The 27,714-nt window shown below is 38.7% G+C and overlaps 1 protein-coding gene across 1 annotated transcript in view; it reads right to left on the bottom strand.

The window, feature by feature from the left end:
• Positions 1 to 879: 879 nt before the first annotated feature.
• Positions 880 to 27,714, bottom strand: part of LOC124167235 (Krueppel-like factor 9) — a 304,706-nt gene continuing 277,871 nt past the window's right edge. The window contains exons 2-3 of the mRNA XM_046545107.1: positions 7,415 to 7,565; positions 880 to 5,855 (exon numbers count right to left, since the gene is read on the bottom strand). Coding sequence (XP_046401063.1) covers positions 5,717 to 5,855; positions 7,415 to 7,565 — 290 coding nt within the window. The 3' untranslated portion in view covers positions 880 to 5,716. The remainder of the gene's footprint in view (positions 5,856 to 7,414; positions 7,566 to 27,714) is intronic.

The raw sequence follows: 27,714 nt of genomic DNA, 5'->3' as shown, positions 1-27,714 counted from the left end.
TTCTACTTGTATTGATTTTCTAAGCTCATTCCAGAGGCTTTTTCTTGGATAGCCTGATGCATATCAATTTCAAGCTTACCACTATCTCAATGTTAAACAAGTGTTCTTCACGCTGTCGCTAAGAAGCATGTTGACATTATTGATGTCTCAAATCCATATCTAACAGAATAGGAATAATAAAGGCCTTTCAGAGTTCTCCACCACATCAATATTTATATCTTTCTTCCAAATGAATGACTCTGACATAAATTACAATTCTACACATGTGAGACGACTTGGCCAGCAAAATTTTGGCAGTAATGGACAAATCAGAAAATGCATCTCAAAAGCAAATTTGCATTAGCATTGCCATTCACTAACCTCTATTAGGCTGAAGCTTAATATGAATTAAAATTCTATTTACAAATTATTCTATCATTCAGTTGATGGATTTGAAATCTTTTCATTCGATCCGTGATAATTACATGAATTTCATATAGTTTTCATTAATTATTCATAAGTCATTTCATAAAATCCTTACTTAGTTTTAGTTCCTTATTTTGTCCTCAGAATTCTACTGATAATTAGTAGCAATAATTGACGTGATTCATTCAAATTCAAAAGGAAGCACCCAAGTAGCTGTAAATTGCATGGAATAAAAACCTGCAATTTTTAATGATTAATATGCAATTAAGAAAGAAAAATTGCATTCTCACTTAAATGAACCTTCGTATAAGCTTTCTTCATTAACGGTACAATTTGGTGTTTCAGAGATTAAGCTATTTTAAAACTAGAAATTAAATCTTTCAAACTTATCCTCAACAATAAATACCATTTTTTCTACCCTTGTGGGAGGATTTGAATGTGATTAAGGATAACTTAAAAGAAATCAACACTGCCTTATCTTGCTACATTCCAGTATAATACCCTTTATTCTTAAAATATTCATAAATATACAGGTTCATTTGTACCACTTTTACATGCAAGAACACACTACATTCATGGAAATATATGTACAAAGGTCTCCTTTTTAAGTACTTTTTGTTGTATGAGCAGGTCCACTCTATATGTTATTACTTCATTAATCACTGATTTACAATTTGAAATATTCCACTGCTAGCAGTAGTGAGAGTATAGACCAGCTTTGCCTTCCCTCAAAGCTAACGTTGGACTTTTTAATTAGACCATGCATTTCCATGCATGGCACAAGAAATGACAGGCCAATGCAGCTACAATTTGGTATTCATTTACCTATACAACAATGAGTTACTCTGCCACTTTTATTAGTTGAATTTAATATACGTGTTTCCTTTGAATGTGATGTTGCATTTAAGATCTTTGCTATCATAAGAGCATATTACTAATGAGAATTGACAACTATTTATCATCTCACTCAATCTTTTACAGGCTTGAGTTGTACACGGCTGTGAACTAGATAGCACTTATATCCCCAAAATGGTTTTAAAAGTGGTTTTTATACATGTGCTAAACTTTTTTTTTGTTGCAATAAAACATTTGGCAAGAGTTTTGAGTTGAATGCCTCAAGGTAGCACATAAAAACTACACTTTATTGCATTTAGGTATTGAAAAGTATTAAACCATTCATTTGGAGAGAGTGGAACAATCGGCTAGAATTTGCACCCCTTCAATCACTCCCTCGGTTCACAATGAAATGGTTTCTTGACGAAGAACATACTTCTTCTATGTAGTGATGAATGACAAAAATAATAGCTTTGGAAATTTCACACAGGGTTGTTCAGATACATATCAAAACCTTTCACACAGTTATATATATACTACAAAGGGGTACTATCATACAAAATTAAAACAGTACAGAAAATAATGACAAGACTACAGTGGAAGATACAAGAGATTCTACCACAATAATGATTTATTATTGAGCTATACCCTGAGAAGTCCAAGTATTCTAATATTTAGCCCTTCATTTCAATATGAAATTTCAACAAGTCTTAAAGTCAGTGCATAGAGTGAGTGGAAGTATAAGCTGTTTTAGAAAAGATAGATTTCTACCCATTCCCATGAGGATTAGAAGGCAGAAGATTATTAACGAACGTGAATCATCATTCAAAAGTGTTTGTACAAAGCTACAAACTTCCAGAGGTGTCTTCGATAAGACTTTTTTTTATTATTCACGAAGAAATACTAAAACTTTTTGAAAGACAGGACTGACATATTTATTTAGAGTTCAGTTTGAATTTCAAACGCGATAACACCGCACTACTACCATGCAAACTATAATAAAAAACAAAATTATGCGCAACTAAGATTCTCCATTAGTTGTAAAACTGCCAAGTACGTTAAGGAATATTTTATGAAATATTGGTTTGCATCACTTAAACTCTAGGTACGGTCATAAAATTTCTTTCATTTATATCTTAAAAGTTGGCAGGTTACCATGAAGAGTTTGGAAAATAGTTAAAAATGCTTGCTAGTTTAGAACTGCAATTCAGTCACAAGCCATTATTGAAAGGGCTAATTTCTTAAAATACTCTCTATCATTCTTTAAAAACAAGTTATATACTTGTAGATTACCTAGAAGTATATAAGAAAATCAAGAACGCTTATTAGATTGCATTCCAATCCACCTGCTTAAGAAGGCCAGCCTTGAAAATTGGTAGAAACGGCACCCAAGCAAAAGGCATACGGGGTGTCTACGTTTAAATTCCTACTGAGCAAGGTCCTACTAGTACTCTCTGGGAAAAAGATTGACACAATGTGCTCACATATCTTTGCCCAATATAAGTGGCAGGAGGCGTAAGAAGTGACATAATTCCTTAACAAATGTTTGACTACCCATTTGATGAAATAGGCTCCAGCCCTTTGCGCAAATGCAATGCCAACACCATTTTGTATCAGCAATGCTTATGCGAACCTGTCACTTCAGCAACTCCACAAGAGGACGCAGCCCACAAAAAAAAGAAACCACATTCCCGTAAAAGGCATATCTAACCCCAGTGACTCCTAAACTTTTTTTTACAAATATATTTTCCATCATGCAGAGGCTACTGTATAGATATATTCAACCGAGCTTTGGTGATAGTTTAAAAAGAGTCCCGAAATGATTCTCATTCATATATGCACTGAATAGAATTGGAATAAAGTTTCCAGTCATTTACAAGAGGGTGTCGGTGTCTGACCATCAAAAGTTACAAAAATATTTGGGTGAAAAACTCAAAAGCCTTAACGGAGACAGTGTTTTTTTTTTAACCATTTGCAGGACAATGACACATAATAATCGAGTTCTGAACTCTGTTCAGCATCAGATTTGACAGCACAATGTGGTCATAAGAAGAAGGCACACAGTCGAAGATGAGAAAGTAGGTTCACACGAGTACACATCACACAGTCATTACATGGACCATCAGACATTACCAATAATCTTTTACCATGAAAAATAACTGCATCACAAAAAAAATGAAAGCATGCTTGCAAAAATGAAGCAATCACAAATAGACTCTTTCGGAGGAAAATCTCTTTCATTTGGCATTATTGAAAAGGAAATGTTACAGTGACTGAAACGTAAATTTGAAATGGTAAATGATAAAAGATGAAAAAATTACTATTGTAAAAATACTTGTGCAACAAAGGAATAAAAAGAATCATCTTATTGCTTGGTGTTTTTTTAAGGGGATGGTGTGACATAACAACACAATCAATCTCTAATGATAGCTGGCAAAAGAAAAGATGTCAATATTTTGAGAATAGAGATTTTTAAAAGATTTATTGTCACAAACAAAAATATAGCTGCAGTTGATATTCACAAAATTAAGACAAAATGATAAAAGTTTAATTTTCATTACTAAAAAAAACAGCATACTGAGATAACGCTATCTAATCATTTTTTTCGAGTACAATGCTTTTTCATAAGGCAATTTACAGCAATAAAAAGTCAATCACAACTTTAAATACAGTCTTTGTGACCTAAATGTAATTGTATTGTTATATTTTGAATTAAACGGTTAAATGTGTCAGTAATAAACATCAAATTAGAGTGTATACAAAAATAATCCATTAAACCTGTCAGTGTAAGCAAGAAGTTTTGTACAGAATATGTAATTTCAATGGGAAATTCTAAAAAGTCTTTTTTTTAAGAACCTACATGTTATAGACATGAGAGATGCATTCAAAAGTTTTTGATTGCTTGGTGTATTTGAGCTGCACTTGGACGATAGGAAATACCTATAGAGTTCATTCAAAATACAAATAGGGTTTCAATTGAGGGGCACTACAAAAATACAGTGTACTCGGGATTTCGTATAAAATACACAGTTTTGTCTCATGTCATGCTAAAGCCCCAGACACGAGCCAATGATTTGAATAAAAGGTTTCTTCATCTTAGTTACATTCTCAAATATATATTCATATATATTTTTATATTCAGACTCTCACAGTCACATATACTCGAAACATAAGCTGCACCGAGTATAGTTCATTCATTTGTGCTACTTTGAGATGAATTAGAGAATGGATATGGTGGGATAGATATGGCTACATTACATATTGACATTAGTAAACCATCACATACTGTCTGCTCTTTTCACTCTCTTAAAAAGAATCCTGGAAATGTTTAAGAATTACCACTTAAAATGTTCACAACATCAACAGTGTATTACATTCGAAACCAAAATACCAAATCAACAAACTTTAAACTCAATTTCGAGTGATCAACAGATTTGCCACCTTAAAAATGAGCAAACAAAATCTTCAAATCTAATCGAACAGCACTGAATATCAGAATTAGATAATAAAAAAACGAAGTAACACAAGACACATTAAGAACAATGAGGGCAAAAGGTCGACGTAGTTAAAAGCTGATGAAATGAGCTTTCAAACTGTACAGATTGACTGAAAGCCTGCACTTCTTTAAAATCATACAATGCAAGCATAAGAATGTTTATCAAGCCTCTAGGAACAATTGAGCACAGAAATTACTACAATTAAAAAATAACTAAGGAGATACAAACTGCAGATCTTGTCTTGAGTAAAAAAATCAAAGATGACCTCACATAAATCTCTCACATTTTTTTTCCCTTCATGAAAAAGTTACTGCATCATATTTTTTTTAAATTTATTATTCTAATTATCTGAGATCAATCTTGGATTACCTATGGAATGAAAGGGAAAATATATTCATATATATTTAATGAAATTCTCCTTTAGTTTCCATTTAAAAACACTAAAAAATCTGTTACAGTTGCATTGTTAGTCTTCATTTGTATATCCCAACTAAAGTAAGTTCATGAGCATCTATTCACTCCACTACGATAAACGATAATGACCTGCTCCCTAACAGACAGGCCAAATTAATCCCCCATAGCCATCCAGAGAGACAGCCATTTCTGGAGCTGCTGCTATGGAATAAGTGAGTAAAGAAAGTTATCTCGGGGATTCTCGACCTACAGACAAAATGAGAACACCATCACAATCATCGTCCTAATTTTGCCCTGCCTGCAGTCCTTCACACTTGGTGCACAGTGCGACTCGTACGGTAATTATAATATGTACACACTTCATCTGATCGACTCAACTGCAAAAGCAATTTGCGACATTCCCAGGAGTGGCTGAAGTTATCTTCCGCAGTAAGGAGCTCTTGTCATGTATTTCATATTTTTCGGCGATCTGCCTCCAGCGATCCCTATAGTTGCTACTTGCAGGTTGAATGTTAGAATCATTATATCCACGTGCGGCTTCCACTCGATGACTATGAAATTGACTGCTAAGGCGAAGGCATCATGGAATCTGAGAGGACTTCGGAGGGGGTGCCCTCACTAGAATTGACTGAGGATGCCTTGGTCGGGGGTCGTCTCTGGCGCAGCACCGATGGGTCAAAGTTTGGGTGCCTCCGGGCATGCTTGCTGAAAAGACAAAAGACAAAAACCAGTCAGTTGAGAACTCAAAACACATGCCCACAAGTTTGAGCCCTAAAATGATACTCTTAACTTATCTTACCATTAGGCTCAAAGCCATCTTCCATTTTAAAAGATGGTTACTAGCAAGCTCTTGAATCTTGAACATGAAATCCATGCTTTAATACGTAAGCAGAATTGAATCTAAAACCAAGCCAGTAAGCTGAATTCCTGTCTCTTATCATTTATCCCCATCAATTGGCACCTCTTACCATAAATCGTACTTGTAGTGCCAATGCAACAGCTACATATATCATTTACTGATCTGAGAGAATCATATTACTCCATAAGAAGCCATTTTGAGTAAAAAAATTCTATTCCATGCACATGCTCTCCCACGATCAATCCATGCAGCAGAGTATAATTTTTTAACACTTCATCAAAGAGCTCAAAACCCAATTGACCGACCAATTTTTATGTTCTGACTTGAAGAACATTTTCAACTAGTCTTTAGTTCAAGCATAACAAATACCTGCTGACATTTCCTTATTGTGAACATAAATTGTTTTTAATCATGCACAAAAAAAAAAACATTCAGACAAGCAAAATCCATGCACTAAAATTCATGCACATCTTCTTGGCTACAAAACACCAACACAGCCATTGTATAGGGAATGTGAGAAGACATCCAAATACCAAAGCATAAATTCTTTATAAATTATAGAGATAATCACACTATGATCACAGGGAACATTCACTTAGATTCAATAAAATCTAGAAAAAACACTTAGGACATGGATAACTTGATGCCAATTGAGCTCTAGAATTTCTCAAAATGTATGGTAGTGAGCTGAGGAACTCAAAATGACGGCCCTCAACCCTGAATAAGTGAAGTTATGTTCCAAGAGGCACATAAAAATTAGTTGATGAATAAGATAAATATGCATACAATTAACGAAAGCCATGCTCTCCAGTTTGACTGTGGATGTTCATAATTCATGCCCTGGATGAATGAAGGAATGGAATGGAAAGTGATAGGATTTTTATTATGCACAGTGGCTTGCAGTAAAACTTCCTGGGGGATGGGCTTCCAGGAGGTCTGGGAGTACAGAATACCTCTAAATGGTCCAGCGCCCCCCCCCCCCGGAAATTACAAAAAAATAATCATATAAATTCTGATTTTAAAGCATTTTTTAACCAACTTTATATCCCATTTAGAGAAGTTTCTCCTAATTCATGATAATATCATTAAATTATCCGGGAGATCTGTATCTTCCGATCTTACATATCAAATACTTAGGGGGACACGCCCCTCAAAGGATCGACGCCAGTGCATATTGACAATGGAACGGCAAGGATCTTTTAAACAGACTAAAGGAGTATTAGAAGGAATGTATGCTATTTCTGGAGCAGGTATTGCGATTGTGTAGACTGAAGTTAGTGGTAAAAAGATGGGAATAGTTTCGAAATAAAACATGGCATAGGTGAATAATACAAACAAGTGAAGCAATTGCAACATAATAACCACACCATTGGTCTGAACTCTTCGTGCATCAAAACAAACTCACCTGAGGTGGTCGCTGCGCATGAACTTCTTGTCGCACACGGGGCACACGAAGTTCTTCTCGCCCGTGTGAGTCCGTGTGTGGCGGGCCAGTTCATCCGACCGGGCGAATCTCTTGCCGCAACCAGCCCAACTGCATGGGAACGGTCGCTCCCCTGCAAAAACACAATAGAAGAGCCAAATTAGATTGGAGGTTCCTCGTGAAAAACGCTCGCCACTTTTCAATCTAACAATAAAGTAATAGTTATCCCAGGAAGGGGTACATTTCGGGAGGGCTTTCGTTCGATATGGTGCGATTAACGGCGGTTTGAATACATTGACTCCCCTGCCTTCCACGGCGTCGATTGTGAACAAATTGTATCGAAGCCTATATGATCGGAAAAAAGTGTGGGATAATTTTATGACAAAACAAATATTAAATATTCAGTAATCATCTTAATATTGAGTATTTTCTGCATGATTCACGATCTCGTGTCCAGCAGACCGGGCGTCAATATGTGGACTACTTTACGGAGTCTGCGGCACCCATTTCAAAAACAAACACACAACAAGAAATACAATTATTCCGCAGAAAACCGCAATATCTTCACATTACGGTAAATAGCTCCGAGCAATCGTGCCTCGGAGAATATTTCAGCGGTAGTAACCTTCAATGATATTATGCCAATCAAAGGTAAGAACTATGGAGACGCTTGCATGATGAAAAGAATTTATAAATATTCCACGAGCGTCTCATACCTTCCTGAATGCAACTTTCAACTTTCATTTTGATACTTGCGATTTTGAAGAGCAGGTAAGTAGCTTACTCATCAAAAGATTCCTCTCTCTCTCTCCTCTCAAGCTTAATGATATGCGACGAGAATAAAAGGAAAGAGAATGAGTCACATGCTTCCGGACACTTCATCCGTTACATGAAATGATGCTCCTGGCCACAGGCGCAAACGTAGCGCTGAATTTAAAGAGGCGATCTGTCACGAGATCTCGGGCTCTGCACTGACGAGCATGTCCTCCAGATGAGGACCCTTCCCACATGAAAGAGCCGTTCGAAAAAAAAGAAAAAAAAACTCGAGATTCGATGCAAATTTTATCGACGCCAAATATAGACGCAAATACTCTTCACCCTTCCAGAATGAATGTGCACCGTCATCAACGAATTTACTGCGGTAGAAAAAAAAACTTACTGGAACTGCTGGGATAAAGAGTAGTACGGAACAATTAGGATATGACAACAGGAACCGAAATGAAATTTCCTAACTCATACATATAGATGTGGGCTGGGTTTTCATAAATATTAAGCAACCAGGATTTGCTCTGGGAAAATACCGACAATAAGGGCCAATATTTACAATTTACTGACCGTAAGGACATTGAGTATTTTGCTCTAAAAAGGACGGTAAAAATTTATTTTAAAGGTTGTCCAGATATTAGTTAACTTTAGCCCTCGACCAATCACCGAAAACGAATGATAAATCCTTCTGCAAATCAACAAATCTGATATACGATATCAGCATGACGACAAAAAAGCTTCCAATAATCACCAATTTTATTTAGGCTTTTTTTTAAAATGATTTGTTTCATTAGGAAAATATTCCTTGAACGCAATGCTAGAATTTACTTTCAATAACTATCTGCTTTATACTAGCACTATACATCCATTTCGTATTCCAACCTGTTTTGTACCATTTGCACTCTAATGCTGTTTTTTTAGTAACAGGAAAGCAAAGCCGTTTCAGAATAACGTTTACTTACACATTTGATTTTAAGTAAGACATAGCTAACTGATTTTCATGCTCCGAAAAAAAAACAAACTCGACATTAAAAAACAGTGCCTATTGATAATCCGAAGAAATGACAGCAATATATTAAAGGTAGAAGAGAAGTGCCAACGGACGACTTTGCAGCCCGTATTCGTGTGTTTGGTTGTATAATACTCATGTTACAATTTCATTTTAGCAAAATAATCTTTCCATACAGTCGATAAGGGGATCAGAAGCTAAATAGGCCGAGGACCACTTCCGCGTCATAGCCCTCTTCGGAAGAGCTAAGAAAATAGTTCGAAAATATAGCTCCATTCCTTATGGACACAAGTTGGCGAGCTACGATTGGCAAGCCTCCACTTAAGACAACAAATAGGTTGTTGGCCTCGCGGAGGGCAAGATGAAACGAAACACAGCCCTAAAAATCTTCACCGAATTAACCTAAGCGGGAGAATCTAAAGGTCAAGTCGGGAATACACTGCGACGCTGGATTACCCTGCGAAGAGAAAACACCCACGACTGTTATGGGAATGCTTCAATGAGAAAGGAAATGAATGCTATCAGAGCCCAAGTTTCAAAATATGTATCTCGAACTACTACTCCGGCTGAAGTTAAAAAAATCTGGAGCTTCACGTACCCTATTTCCTAGAAATTTTATTACATAGAGCTCTTACGACGAGGCTATCATAAAATATCTAATGACAGGGTTTTCATAAAATTAGTGTTTTTGAACATGATTCAAATGAAAACAGAATTACTTACATTTTATGATTTTTATTTTCCTCATTTTCCGTCTCAAACAGCATGCTACATGATACATGAACATCAATACGTGCGCCCTTAGCCGCTCGGCAAGAGATAAACACGTCGTCGACATAAACCTATTCCTAACTGAAGGCGCCAAAGGGACCGCGGCTTAACGTCCCATCCGACGGACGGAGTGCTGCAATTGAAAAGCCTTCCCCAAGGAACTCAAGCAGGGATTGGGTAGCCCTTAAAAATCTCTGCCACCTTATCCCTACTATCTTTCGAATAACTGAAATCGCACCATTCTTCTATGATTACCCCGTTCATGGATAAAGGGATAAAATATAGATAAGGCTAACATATAAATGTACCATTGACTACTCATAAAAATGGAATAACTATACGGGATTGGTGTAGATATCAAAATTAATGCATGTCGTCATTCTACTTGTTAGCACGAGAATTAAGCAATACACGACTTGAGTTGAGGTAAAAATACGATAGTTAAATTGTAGAAACCATGATTTTTACCACAACGGATGTCACATATTTAAGTGGCCTTCAAAGAAAATATTTACGTAAATTTAGATACCTGTTACTATTTTAATTTGCAGAGCAAAATACTTGCTAATTCATAAATTCTAAGTTATTTCGAGAGAAATTTGCAAATGGTTTTGATTAACAAAAAGCAAAACATACTTTATTTCCCGTCAATATTTGTGTCCCCTTTTGTTACGCAACTTGACCGCTAATTTTTTTAAAGTAACTAATTGCGCTATTATTCCAATGATGATAACTATTTATCAATACTATTACTGAATAACGTAAAAGGTCTAGTCGGGAGTGTTAGTGTACTGCGACGCAAGATTATCCCGAAAAGTGAACACACCCACGATTTTTTAACTTCCTCTCCCCAACCCCAGGGAATGGAGAGGGAATTCCTGAGGACGATATCTGCCCTGTTATTACGAGGGCCGCTGTCTTATCGAGCGCCCGCCCGGGCGCCTTGGTCGCACCTGCCAACGCAGGTGCTGCCAGCTACCTCGAGTGACTCACGCACCTGGCGCCAAGTAGCGGCGAAGAACAGAAATACAAGAAACGAACCGGAAGGGTGGGAACATTGAAGGCTGACGGAAGGAACAACACTGCAGCGAATGATTGCTAAACAGCTGAAAGGCTTAAACGGGACAATTCATTAGAATACCTTCGCAGGTGTGGAAGCATTTTTTTTACAACCAGAAAAAAATTGACTCGCGAACATAAGTTTCGCAGGAGGTGTAAGCAGCGGGTTGCTGCAAGGAGAGAGCTACTTTGGGGCTCAGATAAGAATGATAATAAGATTTAATTAGATATGAAATAGCGGTGAGAGGATTGGATAGTTATATTTTACGAAGTGTAAGAAAACTGGAGTGATGATATAAAACATCAAAGGCCAAGGGACTGTTTAAAAAAATTCAACAAATGACGCTATATTTGAGTGTTTCGCTAACAGAAAAAAGAAATAAACTAAGTAAAAAATCTCAACATCAATTTAAAAACCGAAAAAGGTGCAATGTGTACTTAAAATTAGTATTCCATATACAACTAAAACCTCGCTCACTAATCCGCGTAAGTAATAAAAATTACCCCTCAAAACACGGAAAAGAACTCGTTTGCCTACATCATATCAAGATGTAAACATTATCAAAGGAAAATTAAATAACCCAAAACCCTCAAGGCATTGAGAATATTTTAACAGAATCATCCTACGCGAAAGAAGGGGAAAATTTTTAGATAGGAACATTTGTGAGGATTTTATCGTTCATAATCTGTCGTTCGCCTCCACTCGTGGACAATCAACCTTCGTATCGCCATGAGCCTTTCTACGTTTGAACATATTCCCCACCCATCTGCACTCCAAACAAATCCACGAGTGGAACCGACAGCCGTCACCTTTAGCCGCAGGATCCTTTCGAATACAGTAAATAACATTATAAAAGGACTTTGAGTTGATTCACCTCGGCTAAGTGTCAAGGCAACAAATTAAGCCCCAGGGGGATTATGGTGTGGAGTCGGCCGCTGAAAAGTTTTGGCACATATTGAAAATGCGTTTTAAAGGGGTCACCACTATCATCTACGACTAGTAAGTCATCAATCCGAAGATTTAATGGGCGTACCCCGCAAGGGGCAAGCAGTGGAAGCAAAAATCGCAAAAATCTTCACGGAAAATCAGCACTGAATTGAAACGAAAGCATTCAACAAATTTTGTTTAAACCCACGAAAAATGATATGTGCTAGAATAAGATATGTAACTAAAATAAAACTATTTTTCAAGGAAATAATCTCATAAATTCATGTCACAACTTGGTTTGATCCCCCCTAGGCCATGGCTTTCCCCCCCTTAGTTATGATTCTGGGTACGCCCTTGGAAGATTTGTTAGACGCAGCTCTTCACTATGCTCCTCTATCAGCTTAACTTTTCATATGTACGATTTCTCTCCTCCATTTAATCATTAATAACTTTTCCTGAGAAAATCACGCGGGGCCTTCCTTTGAACTTCTTCGCTCACGGTGTAGCCGATTAAGTTATCCCGCCTTATTCTCCATATTTTTAGAAGGCATCTCGTTTCTCCCACTCTTCTTATCACTTTCTCATTGCACAGGGGGTCGATCCATTTGATCTTCATCATTCGTGGTCAGAACCACATTTTAAATTCATCACACTTCAGAGGATGTGAAGAGTGGAACCATTTAAGGGGATACAGTAAAGTAAATAAATTATTTTACAGAAATTGATACAATAGAAAGGGAATCGGATAGAGAATTGCGTCAGCAAAGGAAGCTTTTATGAATAGGAAAGAGATAACGAGAGGATCGTTACGAAGAGAGGAGGCTAGTGAGGAGTCTGATCTGGAGTGTAGCGCTTCATGATGCGGAAACAAGAAGGCTGAGGAAAGCGGACAAGAACGGACTAGAGGCGTTCGAGAATGAAAAAAGTGAAGTTTTCAGAGTGGACGAGGAACGACGAAGTGTAAAGGCCGTTATACACGGGGCACGGGCGAGATGGTGGGCGAGAAAAGAAAACTTATAGATCAGATACGGATGAATGTTAGGGAGATGGGAGAGTAGTAGGAAGATAATAGACTTTACAGGTACAATGGAAGGTGATGGGTCATGTGAAATGGTTTATGGTGCGTTAACATCTCGTAGGGGAACATATGAGAATAATAATAAGATGATACATTCGTTGATGATGACGTAAATATGAAATAGAGTTAAGAGGATTGAATGCAGTTATATTATATGAAGTGTAAGAAAACTGGACAGAACACTGGACCTCATGAGGCCGCGGGATTGTTTCCAAGAATTCAGCAATTTAGAAGGGGAGGCAGGCCGCGGTAATGGGGAACATGCACAATTTTTTAAAAGAACCATAGTGAGAAGGTCCCAACCTCATACGTACCCGCCGAAAATCTGGCGGATGAACCATGTTTTTCAGCTGAGTTATGAGTCTTTAAAAATTAATCTTCATCGGCTGCTTGAAAGCACGACGTGATCGGAGCGTGCCGTCACGGTACGGTATCTACTGATGACAGACTAAGGAAGTGGATAGAAAATCGGTAATATACAGGGGCTCAAACGAAAATTTAGCGAAAATAGTTGCTGTTTTTACTTCAATATCTTGCATTCAAGGCTCTACCGTTCTACTCTTTCAGCGAAGTGAATGGCGTACCGTCCGATGACGTCAGAAGGCGTTTCAGGTCACGTGACTTCAAGCACTTTTAATAAGCATTTAATAATGTTTTTGGAATATTAAGAGAGTTTTGGCTTATATATTTGGACTTGTGAGAAAATTGTCTATTCAGTGAGACTCACAAGCAAGATGAACAAATTTCATGCATGTTCCCCATTTGCAAAATGCTCCATGTAAACCCACCTAAACGGTTGGGTAAATACTTCAATAACAACCTGTAAGAACTAAAAACGTATTAATCTGCCGAGTAACGCCTGATTCTACACTGCCACCTCAACGCATCACCTTAAATTTCAGAACAAAGTGAAACCATGCACTTACATGCGGTTTTCGGGGCATAATGTGCGACCTGCTTTCCGATAAGCTTCACCGTCCCAAATAAAAAAGAGTGGGGCCAAAATTTCAAGGGGGCAATAAGTCATTTAAAATCTCCAGTTTCGACTCATGCCTTCAATGCTGGCCGCCCTCCGCTGCGCCACGCCCGTTGACCACGCGTCCACCGACAGCCGACCGCAAAGACCGCAACCGCAAGCACCGCGGAACCGATGGCAAAGCCCCGAGGGTCGCGACAAGGGTCGCCAACCGCCAGGGGTAACCGGAGAAGGGTCGACGGAAGGACCGGCCGGGAGGCCTCTGCTCCCGGCCGCGAGCCACAGCATCCGGAAGCAAGCTGATTATTTGCCAGCCACCACGATTGAAGTAGCGATAAACTTCAATATCTTATTGACCTTAAGTACACGATATCTGGAATTTTTATAGACTTAAATTTGCCAAAACTCAAACTTTCAATCATTAGACTTTTCATTGCAAAACAAGCTCTGACAAAGGTGTATCATTAATCAGAAGCGTTGGCCGAAAATTTGCAATTAAAATTCTTGAAGACCTATACTCCAAGACACTGAATCAACATCAAAAACAAGGGTCAAGAGAAAGAAAATAAACTCAACTTCTTGTTTGACGGAATTTTTTAGTTAACTAATTTTAAAAAGCTAAAATTTCTGAATAGGTAACGGAAATTTCTACTTTGTGCGATCGAAATTTTAATTTATTCAATTTTTCAAAATTGGAACGATAGACACAATAGTACATTTAGATATGAGGATAAAAAAGATGAGAAATAGAATAAAGTTAAATTTTTCATCAATTTTGTATTTTACGGCACCTGCCTCTACGGGATCGATAATACCTACTATAAAAATAACATGAGTAATTTGAAATAAAATGTTAATTTTCCCTCCTTCGACCAAAACTCAGCAAAGTGAATACAAGAGGTGTCCTTATTTAAAATAAATTAAAATAGCATTACACTGACACGATTCCCTATCCCCCAAAAAATATCTATATTTGCCACTCGCCAAAAGAGCTAACAGGACTAGAGGTTTTCCATATTTTCCGCTAAATGCATTGAAACACTTCAGAATTTGAAATCTTATTCTCGTTTCCGGAGCAGACTTCCCATTTAAATATGCCCGGCAAACCATAATACCTAAGTACAAAAATGTTCTTCAAAACCCTAAAAAGTTAATACGTTTTGCACAGCATAAACGCCAGCCGCAGGAAGGCAAGCCGGCCCGAGAACTTGATAAACTAGACAGGAGTGAAATCTCCTTAAACAAACAAGATTTTCATCTCGGTAGGGAAATTTGGGCGGGGCGACTGGGAGCCAACCTAATGGAATGCCCCAGCAAGTGGATTAATCCCCAAGTTTCCACGGCCGTAAAGTCGGTTTGAAAATATCGGCAGATTCGAATCCGCGCTAGGAAAATCAAATTGGGCCCAGCAAGACTTCCTTCCCCCTGAATGCTCTCCAAAGCGAATTTCCGAAGTCGCTACACCGGCCGCATCCTCCAAGGAGTTAGAAAGGTCTAACTTAACCAACCCCACTTTCATTTACACGTCTTATCCGAAAGGAAAAGCTTTATATCAGGCGGGTTTTCACGAAATTATTACTGGAGAACGACGCAGGGTCATACACCGCTAGCCAACATAATACGACAACCTGCTATTTGCATGGTAAGGTATGCATAATATCGCATTTTAGGGAAATATAAACAACCAACTTGTGCATGAAAATCTCAATTCTACATTAACTTCCTTGAAGGACGTATTTGTGATTGAATCAAATCATATAGAACGCGTAATCAACCGCCAGTAAAGATTAATTCATTCGTTTGATGAATGAATGAATAATTCAATACGGGAACAAGACCAATTTCTATGAATAAAAAGAAATTTAAAAATATAAGGAGTACATACGCGGGATTTTAAGGAAAAAAAGCTATCAACAAACTTAAATGATCATGGAAGTAATAAGAAAAAGGTTACAACTACAATTATAGAAAGTTCTAGACAATGAAACCGATACATTTACATCTCAAAAACATGTTTAGCATGATATATGTCAATGTCAGTTACTAGCTTATCATAATGTAAGAGCGCATATCTTTTAATATAATGTTTTGATACGATAATCATTACGGGGAAATATATGCTAAGCCCAAAAATTAAATTCCGTAATATATTATTAATATTTTCACAGGAAACGCAAAAAAAGTAAGATGAACACAGGCTAAGTAATTTAACAAAGATGACGATAGAAATGTGATGTTCCAGCATGCACATCTGAGAAACCACTCACGAGCACAGAATCGCGATAAAAAAAACCCCGAGTAGGTGGCGGCGCCACGTGTCGGCATCGCCAACTCCGGAGAGGAAATTGTTTCCCTCTCCAACTCCGGAGTCGGTGTCCTTGCAGCGGGGCGGATACCGGTCAACGGTCGGCGAGGGCTTTCTTGCCCAGCCGAGAGCACGCCCAAGTCTCGACTCTATACACGCGAGCGGAGTAAGTCGAGGTTCGAGAGGGCATTCCAGTCCCGGGGCAATTTAAAAGTGGTTATGACGCCTTTTAATAACCGCTCCATGGAAATGGACCAAAATGAGACGAATTTTTTTAGAGACAGGTGAGATGACGAAAAGGTCATTTCGCACAAGCCGAAAGGGTGACAGCCGCATATTGACATGCCTAAAAAAAGGAAAAGAGAACACACTGTCCGTCATGTGGGCCGCTAACTTGCGGACCCCTTTTGACATAATCGCTGCAGGCAAACGCCTGGTTCGTCTCTTGTCCTTCCACATCCACTCAACGTGCAGACGACCATAATAAATCTCAAAACTATATTGATTCAGTACCTACAGGTTGGCATTAAAATAAAACACAGCGACATCATAACGGAGCGCTTCATAAATATACATCAAATAATCCAAATATATAATCCTTTTTCAACCCTATGCACGGCTGGTTTCGAAATGTTAAGGTAAAGCTCCTCAGTATTAAGCCAATGGTGAGTGAGGTACACACACATTTGAGGCATAAGTTATGGTTCCCTATGTCATCTAAGACTCGCCACAAATTTATCACAAACGTAAAACAAACACAAACTTACTGCATTTTCGGTCTGGGTGCTTAAAGAACTAACCTGGATCTGAACCCAGGACCCACCGTTTCGTAGCCCGGCAATCAAACTTCCAAGCCACTTAAGATAACATCTCGATATTTAATAGTTAACCTCGATAATTTACGGCCTTGTAATGACGTACAAATGGACAATACATAAAGACTAGAGGTGGGAAAAAATCAATTTTCATAACTTCGACGAGATGAGATCAAAAGTTACGGTTGGCAATGATTAAATTCCAGTGGAAAAGGCACATCTTCACACTCGAGGGTAAAAACTGCACACCGACCACTTGGACAGCATTTATTACAAGATAAATCTTAAGCAAACGTACATTCCAGCCGAATATAAACCAACGCCCTTGAATCTTGCGGTGGCGACTGCCAACCCGTTGGAATGGCTAAGTAGGACCGAAATAAAACCGGAATATGCACGTCGCAAACGATTCATTGACTTCTATTCATTTGATCTATCCACGCGTCACCTCGTGTCGGGGGGGTCAACATGGGATCCAATGTGGAGTTAGAATTAAAATAATACGGAATATTGAAAAGAAAAATAAGTTTAGGCACATAATTAAACTAAAAAGGTAATTAATACGACATTAAAATTCCTCATTCAGCCCATCTCTCACAACAAATATGGGTGGGGCCACTAATTGCCCTGCATAAAAATTAGAAGTGTACGTCCTAAATCCAGTTACGTACGAATCAAAGACTCCGAAAAAGGTTTTTAGTTTGCTTATGCAACCATCATCGGGAAAGAGGAAGAATGTATGTACACCAGTCCGATAAGTGTACAATGTGGAGTGAGAATAAAAATAACAAAGGTTGCCTAACCACGGGAAAAATACGATTCGAAGACTTTAATCCTTATTTTAATTGGCTTCAGTACACACAATTCCAATTTTCATTCTCTCGTGAGTCAAAATATAAAAAAACGCGAAAGTTTCAGCCCACTTTTCATGAGTTGGTGACGTCACTCCCGTTCATAAAATTGTTCAGGGAGAACCGCTAATCGAGGGAAAGAATCGTTTACAAGAGGGTAAACAACTAGGAACCACGTGAGGTCGATGCGAGGACCACGAGGAGCAGCAAAGAAGCGGTGACCCGCTCGGTAGGAGCATGTGACGTTATTAACTTTTTTCATCGCAGCTTTTATTCACGCAAAGCTCTATAAGTAGGAGACGGATGGAAAAATGGAAAAAATACGTCTCTTTATTTTTCAAACTCAACCGCAATGGCGATAAAAAATTAGAGATCCAGCCCGTTGTCATTCCACTGATATATTCGGTGTCCATATCCTATACATCTGCCCTCTAACGACAGCGGGGTTAAGTCCTCGCCTGCTAAACCGAAGGTCGCCTGTTTGAGTCCCGCCTGGATAGTTAACCAAGATATAAACATTTATGATTGTCCGTTGTTATCAGTTATAGCCCACGCCTAATATCGCAGCTTTCGGGTGTTGTGTATAAATTAAAAAAATAAAGAAAGACTAGGAGTCCATAGAACCTCGTTTGCCCACCGAACATGGCTACATGCTCCCTGGACGTCTCCAGAAGGCAAACACATACATAGATGTAGCTTTGCCACGGCTGAGTTATTGGCGCAAAATCCACCCATGCACACAAAAAAAACCTCCAGTTACATTTTCTGGCTTCCAGCCAATGCCGCCCAGAGAGTTTAGACCGGTCAACGGTCGCTGTTAAGCATGCTCTTCTTTTAGTTTCCCTCAATATAGAGTATTTTCCCGATCGATATTGATTTAGTACCAGGAGGTTGACATTAAAATAAAACTCGAGCAACGCCAGACCGTAGCGCCATATAAATATCCACCAAATAATCCTCACGACCACCATAGAACCCATATATTTCGCTAAAATAAAAAAATGAAACAAAACAGTAAATTTAAATGTAAAAAAATCGTTAAATTAGTCTAAGAAGATTCACAGGTCCACAAAGGCTTCGTCGATAATTCGTCATAATTTTCTTAAACGCCTCTTCATCCAATGCACACAGATATCGCCGGAATTTGTAGCAGCCATGCAGCCAGCAATAAATGCCCCTCCAGTTGACAGCATTATATAACCACACCAGATGTATCAAGAGTAAAAGTTTATATAATAGCTACGAAGAGAACGAAAAAAACTAATTGAAGCCCTAAAAGCCAATATGAGTGATCTCTTATGAAAGACTTTTCAAGCCTAAATATCGGTGATGCACATATATCGCATACTATGCATTTATTTCAAACTATGTTCATCAAAAGCATCGGTTCGTGGGGAAAGGGATGGAAACCGATGTACAATGATTCAAAATAAGGGCACCCCATGATATTCTATCTGGGTGACCGACACAAAGCTCTTTCCCAAGCACCTAGCCATAAATTAGCTTAGAGGGGTGCTTGGGTGTTTTGTTACCTATACTTGTAACTTTTTCTCAATTCCCACGCATCGAAAAACCAAACATTTTATTGAATAAGTTTTAACTTGGGCTTACATAAGGCTGAACTTTATAGCCATCGTTGGTTTTTACCTACACGACCGCAGTTACTAAGGCTTGTTATCTGTAGGCTTTTGTTTGCGAAATCCGCCAGATTTTTCCAAAAAATTTTAAACTTCAGGGCTCCGGAGGCAGTAGCTAATAAAATCCGATCTTAAGAAACTCGAGATCTGAGAAACTGACCTCAGTCCAAATCTTTTAATAGTTAAGAGAAAGTCAGACGGTAAGCGTCCTGCATTAGTTCATATACATCAACAGACTACCCAGCAAGCTGCCTCAATAGGCGCGTGACCCCTATGTTAGGACACCAGCCGTTTACGCATAAAAAGGAAATGCTCTAACGAAATTACGCCTAACATTTATTGAAGTCCTTTATCGTGCGGGGGAAAACGAATAGGGTAGTTTCCTATACTATTTTTATTGCCTAAATCGAAAGATTATTACTCCCGCAGTACGTATTTCACGCTTTTAGATTTTTAAATGACGATATCTATTTTTGCGATTAAATGAAAGGTGAAAATTTACAAGCGCGCGAAAAACGCGACGGCTAAGTATGAATAATGGGAAAACTCCGTGTGACGTCGTTCTGGTTCCCGCTGCCGCAAGTGAGTTGACCTTGGGGCGAAGCTTAGAGCGCTGATACGACGCAGGATGCTAGCAGGTAGAAGAGTACCCTGATAGCTGGTAGCGCTTGGCTTAAATAAGGATTATTAATACCTTATCAAACGAAGAAAACTTTCCGATCTTAACCAGTTTTAATAGGTGATTATTAAGACATGTTTCCCTGAGCTCTGTGCCTCATGCATGCATTGGTAACCTCAGACGATGTAAAACTCCTATCTACTCGTATAGAAACTAGGTCCCTGTGACGACACGTGGAGTGGCATCGCATAGGCGCCATTCTGAGCCTTTTCAAATGAGGATAAAATTGACCATTGCCATTCGTCTATACCGGTATTTCTAAAACCAAATAACTTGTATATTATGAATACACTAATGGTGAGTAACGAATCGCAATCAATGACTTTCGTTTTCTTTGATGAAGGAGACTACCCTATTCCCAGACCTATTCTTCCGGCTAAGTATCTCCCTTAATTCATCGTTTCTGTCCGACCTGGAAATGTAGTGGGGTTATAATATGATGTTAGTTATCTCCTAAGGGGATTTATTGGGAGGGGGGGAGAAATCCCCCCCCCAAAGCCGTCACCCCCTGGCTTCGTGCCTGCCTTTTCCCCGATCGACAACTTGGGAAACTTCCTCTCCCGCAGAGGGACAACCGTATCTCGGGGAGGATATTTCCGAGCCGCGAGCATTCGCCGGCTATTTCGAGCACTGCTCCCGCACGTCAAGAGGGCGCTAGAGTGCCGGGCGGGTGGCGACAAACCTCAATGGACCCCGCTCCACGTGAGCGATGCATTCACGTTTGAGCGCGGGATCCAACTCAGTTCCCGCCCAGACCAAAAAAACCGCCGAAGACGACTGCCCGGGAAAAATCCGTGCCGACGAATTCCCTACTTTTATTTAATTGTCAATTGTAATTATTGTCAAAGTATTTCACCGCTTAAGGTATCTATACCATCCATACCTAAGATGTAGTCTGGTAGTCTGACATTTCTCCTGCTCATCTGGTATTTTGTCACGATGAATAAATCCCTTAAAAATTACGGACATGAGAATAAATGCTCACGTGGCGGTGAGTGCGTGGTAATCGTCCTTATAGCAATGATGAGAGGACCCTGCGAAAGTGAAAGCATCTCCGAAAGTGAAATAAAAAGCAGAGATCAGCGTCGTAAATCAATCGGTGGGAGAACAAAAGGAGGAAGATCTCCGTCTATGTCTTGAAATTTTCGGAGTATACACGATATTGTGGACAGTTTTCCACACATTTTTAATTAGTCTACGCCAAAAATTTTACCTCAGAGTCAGGTGTACGTTTTACGCTTGAGGCAAAGACAGTTGCTTTTAAGTTCTTCTACTCTATTATTATTAAAGGATTCTACCCTTCAAGGTAAGTTTCCATGAAGCACTTAATAAGTATTCTGACAGTCTCCTCTACTTTCCTAGAATTCCCTTTTCAATTCATAACAAGGCCTACTCCCTTTCGTTCTATCTAAAAATACTATTCTCTTCCTTCCATTCCCTCATTTACCAACATTCCACCCTCCGTGTTTTTAACATACCCTCCCGACTCAGTACTCGCTCTATACCTTTTTTCTCTCCCGTTGTACCAATAAAGAATGGTGAAGATAAAATAGGTCGACCGAGAACGTAATGAGGAAGTGCACAGAAGAGTGGAAGAAAAGTCGTTTAAAACCCTATTGAGAAAATTTAAAACTTAGTTGGCCACATCTTGACACAAGATGACCTCATGAGACAATCGTTGAAGCACAGGGGAGAAGGAAAAAGGAAGTCTCCGAATTAACTACACAATGCAGGCAATGAAAGATGTAAAAGAGAAGAAATATTGTATGTAGAAAGATTGTATGTATATGCTTGTATATATATATTTTGTTTTTGTTTTTAATTTTTTTTCTCTATTTTTTGCATTTACTGAGTCTTGATGTAGTGTTTTTTTTTCTTTGAACCTTTGTCAAATGATGTTCACTGAATTGCTGTGCACTTGTAAATTATCTCATGGGCCAAATGGCCCACGATAATAAAATAATTGAATTGAATTCAAAAAAACTTCACAGTGAAAAGGCTAGCGGATAGGAGAGAAGAAAGGAGAGCTGCGTCAAATCCATCGCACGACTGTTGACTTGTGATGATGAACTTGAAACATCTCCAACAATAAAACTCAGATGAGACGTTCAAGTATGCTGAAAAAATTATATTGGAATAGGATTGAACATAACATGGGGCTTGCATTGGAGAGCTGCATGACGAGTCTCGGTCTGAATCCTACACAGTATGCAACCATCACTGCGTACAAGAGGGGCGGGTGAAGAAAGTTAGGAGAATGGCAGGGGTGGATGGATTAGAAAGCTCATTCGAGAGGCGATTTTCCCAATCGACTCTCGAAATGCGAGACTTTTCGAAATACAACTATATCGATTGGTGAATCGAAATATCGAATACAAGGACGATTGTCGAAGTTGTCACTTGTGCACGGTTCCTAGCGTTTGATTTTTGTAAAAAAAAACAATTTCTGTAAACTGCCGAGAAATCACGAACATCGAGATAATTTGGTACTTTTCGACGATCAACAGAGACAGGTATCTATTATGCCTTAATTAATGACAGAATATATATATTTATATTGTTACAAGTATTCGATTTTGATGTTAGGGAACGCAAAAGGCGAAATATGTTGGGCGTTTTATCTTGAAGATCATAATAATAACATTATTGAAGAGGTAGCGTTACAAATCGATGGCTTAGAATAAAGTTCTAAAAATAGAAAATGAGAAATAAATTAAATACGGCTGATAAATAGCTTTGGTCATACATTTAACAAAAGCAATCAACTCTCGACAAAATATGAAAATGGAGAATCTGCGACTATCGTAAATCGAAATTTACTTTCGATAGCTCGATATATATATTTTCGATACAACGAAAAGAAAACAAAATTATCGTGGAGGGCGAAGAATGGTTTTTAAAAATCAAGAGGTTTAAATGGAACGTTCCACAGCTCCCGCCCATATAACCCCTCTCTCCCCGGTCATGTTCTTTAATGCGACGTCAACCATCCCTCCCCTTTCCCCCCTCCCTCCCCCGCTGTGATGCGCCCCCGCCGCGGGAGACTGCTCCGCACCGGTCGCGACAGCCGCGCCGCTCCCCGGAGAATCGATAAACCATCCAGCATTGAATTGCGGAGGCCAAAGTTGGCTCCGACAGATCGTGACCGCATGCAGCACAGGCATAGTTAGCTTAAGAGCTCTTTCTTTGAGAATCCGATGAGTAGAAGAACCAAACTCAGTACCTTGGGATAGTCGCATTTTGTAAGGACTTAAGTGGCTGAGTATCAAAGTTTTAGATGGAGAAACACGTCTATCCTTCCATGAATTTCACATTTTGAAGAGACATCCTTGAAACAAAAATCCGATATGCTGCCACAATATATCCCTATAGTGACCAAAAATTTTCTATAAGTCTAACTGAATGGGACCCGTTTTGAGGGATATTGTAGAATAAATATTCAAAATTAGTTTATAAACATTAAATATAATACAAATTAAACAATCAGTCGTGAGAGTTGAAACGATTTCGGGCGAATGAGATATCTTGCATAATAAATTCACTCCAAAAGGACCATTTACTTACGTAACAAAAATGATGTATATCTCATTTAAAAAAATAATAAATCCGATTATTACTGTATAAATAAGAGTAATTTGAATATAAAGGATTGTTAATACTAAGTTAATACATTTTCAACCATAAACCACAGAGGAAATATTTCTTATATGTATAAGCACACAATAAGGATTTGAGGATCATTCAGAAGTAACAATGAATCTTTAATGTTTCACACAGAGAAAACATAAACACAAACACGAAGGCATAAACATATTCTAGCAGACCTTATATAGTAATTTCTTCAGGGCTAAGTTTGCGTATAGAAAACAGTCCATGGTAAATGAATGGCAAAAGAGTCTTATAAAAAAAGGCAAGTTGCTATGGGAAACTAGTTGATAACAGAAAACTGGTGTCAACGCAAAAGGTACATGAAAAGAATGCGATGCTTAGTAATCATGAGAATAGACTCAACACGTTTGTGATGTGAGCGTGGAAGATAATTGGAAAATTTGTGACGGAAAGAAGAAAAAAAGAAAGGAATTTATCATGCTTGGCAAAGAAAAAAGTCCACTGAACGATGCGATTCTGTTTAGTTCGTGGTTTCGCAGCTCTTTGACGTTGGTTACAAGGCAAAGGAAATAGAAAAAGACATACTTTTACTTATTGTAAGCGTCATACGATTTCACTTAAGGGAAGAGAATAACAACTTAGTTTCGCCACCACTGCGGCACGTTGATTGATGTTGCACTGACTAGATAAAGCTTCTTGCCGGAAAAGCGTTAAAGCAATGATAACTACATCAGATTATCGTTTCTAAGATTTACCTGGGGAAATAACTCTTCATTAGGATTAAAACAAAGGGAAACTAAGCCCATAAAGTTGGATGAATAGCTAAAAAATCATCAGTTGATAGCATATTAGCGTCAAATTACATGTCACTCGCAAGTCATTTAACATAATTTCAGCAATAAAGTGCAAGCGATACACCTTGAGGTTTTTATGACGTCATGATAATTACCTTGCGCCTTCTACGCCGGGGAGTCTAGGCACAAGGACAATTGCTATCTATAAGTTCCGAAGGACAACGAGACAGAGAAAACACGCCACAATCTAAGAAAAATAGACGACGTTCAGGTGACTGGAGCGGTAGCAGTTAAGCAAATATTGCGCATTGTAATAACTATCCTAATACATGGAAATAATACTAATAACTGACATCCACACCGCCATTTCAATGTCGGAAACATTACGTGCCCTAAAACTAAGAAATGAGGTAGTGACATAGTCAAACTAAGTAAACCGCGAAGGCAGTATCTAAGACATAGGCACCTATGCTACGATAATATTTCCAGATAATTATTATTAATATATTTTCAGCACTATTAACGGTTGCTAACTTAAACATTGACCCGATGTTTTGGAAAATTTGTATTTGACCTTAAACTGCGGTAATACTTCAAAATTTCCTATGAACTGATTTTATAAGTGATAAAAAGGAGAAAATAACAACAGGAAGTGTAACACCAAATGAAATGCCCATTTATGAAGTGTCTAAACCGAAATTATAATTATTTCTCCGTTATGTAACATCACTGTCATCTGTTATTTAGTATTTCGCTTTCATAAAAAAAGTCTGTGAAGCTAATCAAATTGTAATGGCATTTATCAAATTTTCCGTTGAGCTAAATGCTAAAAATTTATTGAAGAGCCAAAAAAATATATAACATTTCCATTTTATCGCTTTAATCCATCACTTATTTAAATTCAATGCTTCAACCCGACGCGTCGCGACGGTAAATAGGAATAGGCGATGATATATGAAGCTTGGAGATGAGATAGGGTCACTTGGGACAAAGCCATAGGCGTGTGAATTTCACGAATGGGTTGGGCGACTAGTTCTTTTCCCTGGGGCAACTCTGAAGATTTATTACGCTGGAGAATTTCCCTCTATTACATGCGCGCATGAACCCTGGACCATACATTCCGTAGCCGAACGTTCAACCCACTACGCTACCTTAAATAACCTGTCCAATAAACCAACTTCAAGACTCCGCGGAATTGCTGTCCCTTTATTTCGTCTAAAATAAAAGCGCATATCCAAATCAATTAGTCCTGAACACCTAAAAGGAGGTAGATGGGACCGCAATACCCATTTACGACACCGAATCATCGGGGAGGGATAGAAGGCGCCTTTTTCGCGATTCCCTCGATTGGCGGGAAGTGACGTCACGGGGTAGCGATCGCCGCGCCCCTACCCGCGTGCGAATGAAGCTGCCATCCCGCGGAGAGCCCGGGAGAAGAAGACAGCGGCCGCGAGGCGGTAGATGTCGCGCAAAGGCCACGGGTAAAGGAACTCCCGCCTCGCCCGCCCGGCCGCCGCCCTCCGCGGCTCAGCCATCCGAGACTGCCCCGCGCGCGGTCTCCGCGGTGCGTTGAACCGCCCAGCTGCTAGGGGGACTCTCGAGCCATGAACAACATACGAGGGTGGGCGGGCGAGGATGGGTGAGATTCGTCCCGCCAGAAAGATGTTTGAAAGACGTGTTTACATGATGCGTTCACTCGGGTAAAATGCTTATCCACATTATGCATTAAAATTGAACCGTGTAAACACCCAAAATTGCACGAATGCAAGCAAATAAAATAGGACCTGTTCTAAATACGCCGATCTATCCGAGCATTTGTCCATCTAAGTTACTTTCACGGGTAAATTCATCGTGAAAAAATGGCTTTAAAGTGGCGATAACAAAAAATTCTCCATGATGAGATGAATGTCACTTAATAGATAGATACCCATAGATATTTAACATTTAAAATCCTACCGTCCTGATTGTCTCGTTGCATGCCGCAGCCATGCCTAGCGCACGACAAAAAAATAATGGAAATTAGGCATTATTCATTCCCCACATTTCTTGGGAGGAGTGTTTACCGGAAGTATGACGTTATAAACTTACGCCAGCATCGCTTAATATAACGGTCTAAACCTTACACCCTAATCAATAATCGCCTCTAACTCTATGTAAATAACTATAAGTTATCTCACCGAATACATTGAAGCAAAATTTCATACTAGATAAATCAAAAATATTCACTAAACCTACCCAATTTGATGGAGAAAGTTTTTAACAACTAATACATCAGGAAATAAGAACAATCAAGTATAAGTGATAAATGAATTCTTAACATTCGATATTTTATTCGTTATAATTTAAAAATTATTTCTTCCACAAATGAAATCCCGCGATGCCAAAAAACGAAATTAGGGTGAATATAATGCCAGAAATTCAATTAAATTATTTTTATAACACCACTTTTCCAACTTTTCGAGTCGATTTTAGAGACTTTACCATTCAACTAACTAGTCATTTGCCTAGAAGTAGTAAGTAATAACTTAAAAAGTAGCACATTTCAGGGCATTAATCTTTTACATGTAAATAACCTTATAACCCTAGGCAAATAAATATCATTAGCTAGCTCCTACCTCTCGAATTTGAATTATGAATATAAATTGCACACGCCTTTAGCTTAGCTCGGCTACCCATACCATTCACATCCAAATTTCGGCTTAAAACATCGAGTGAACGATTGCGAGAAAAGTAAACGTTGCACGAAAATTTGTATACACAATTACAATAGTTTAACAACAAATTCTATCAGCTCACACGATTGAAAGTGAGAATTTACGTCAGAAGATCTCAACGCGGAAAAAATCCACAAAATCATTTCTCTCGGTGGATATGTTTACTCAAGTCTCCATCAAAATGAGCTAGATTTCTAGAGCTATACGCCGCGCACACGGCCTGAACAGAGGCCAGAGAGACTAGAGCGACCTTATCATAACCTTCCCAGTCCCAATGGCTTGCGACAGCCCA

The sequence above is a fragment of the Ischnura elegans genome, chromosome 10, assembly GCF_921293095.1.
Source record: "Ischnura elegans chromosome 10, ioIscEleg1.1, whole genome shotgun sequence".
Lineage (NCBI taxonomy): Eukaryota > Metazoa > Arthropoda > Insecta > Odonata > Coenagrionidae > Ischnura > Ischnura elegans.
Note: the sequence above shows the minus strand (reverse complement) of the source record. Positions and strands in the feature narration are given on the sequence as shown.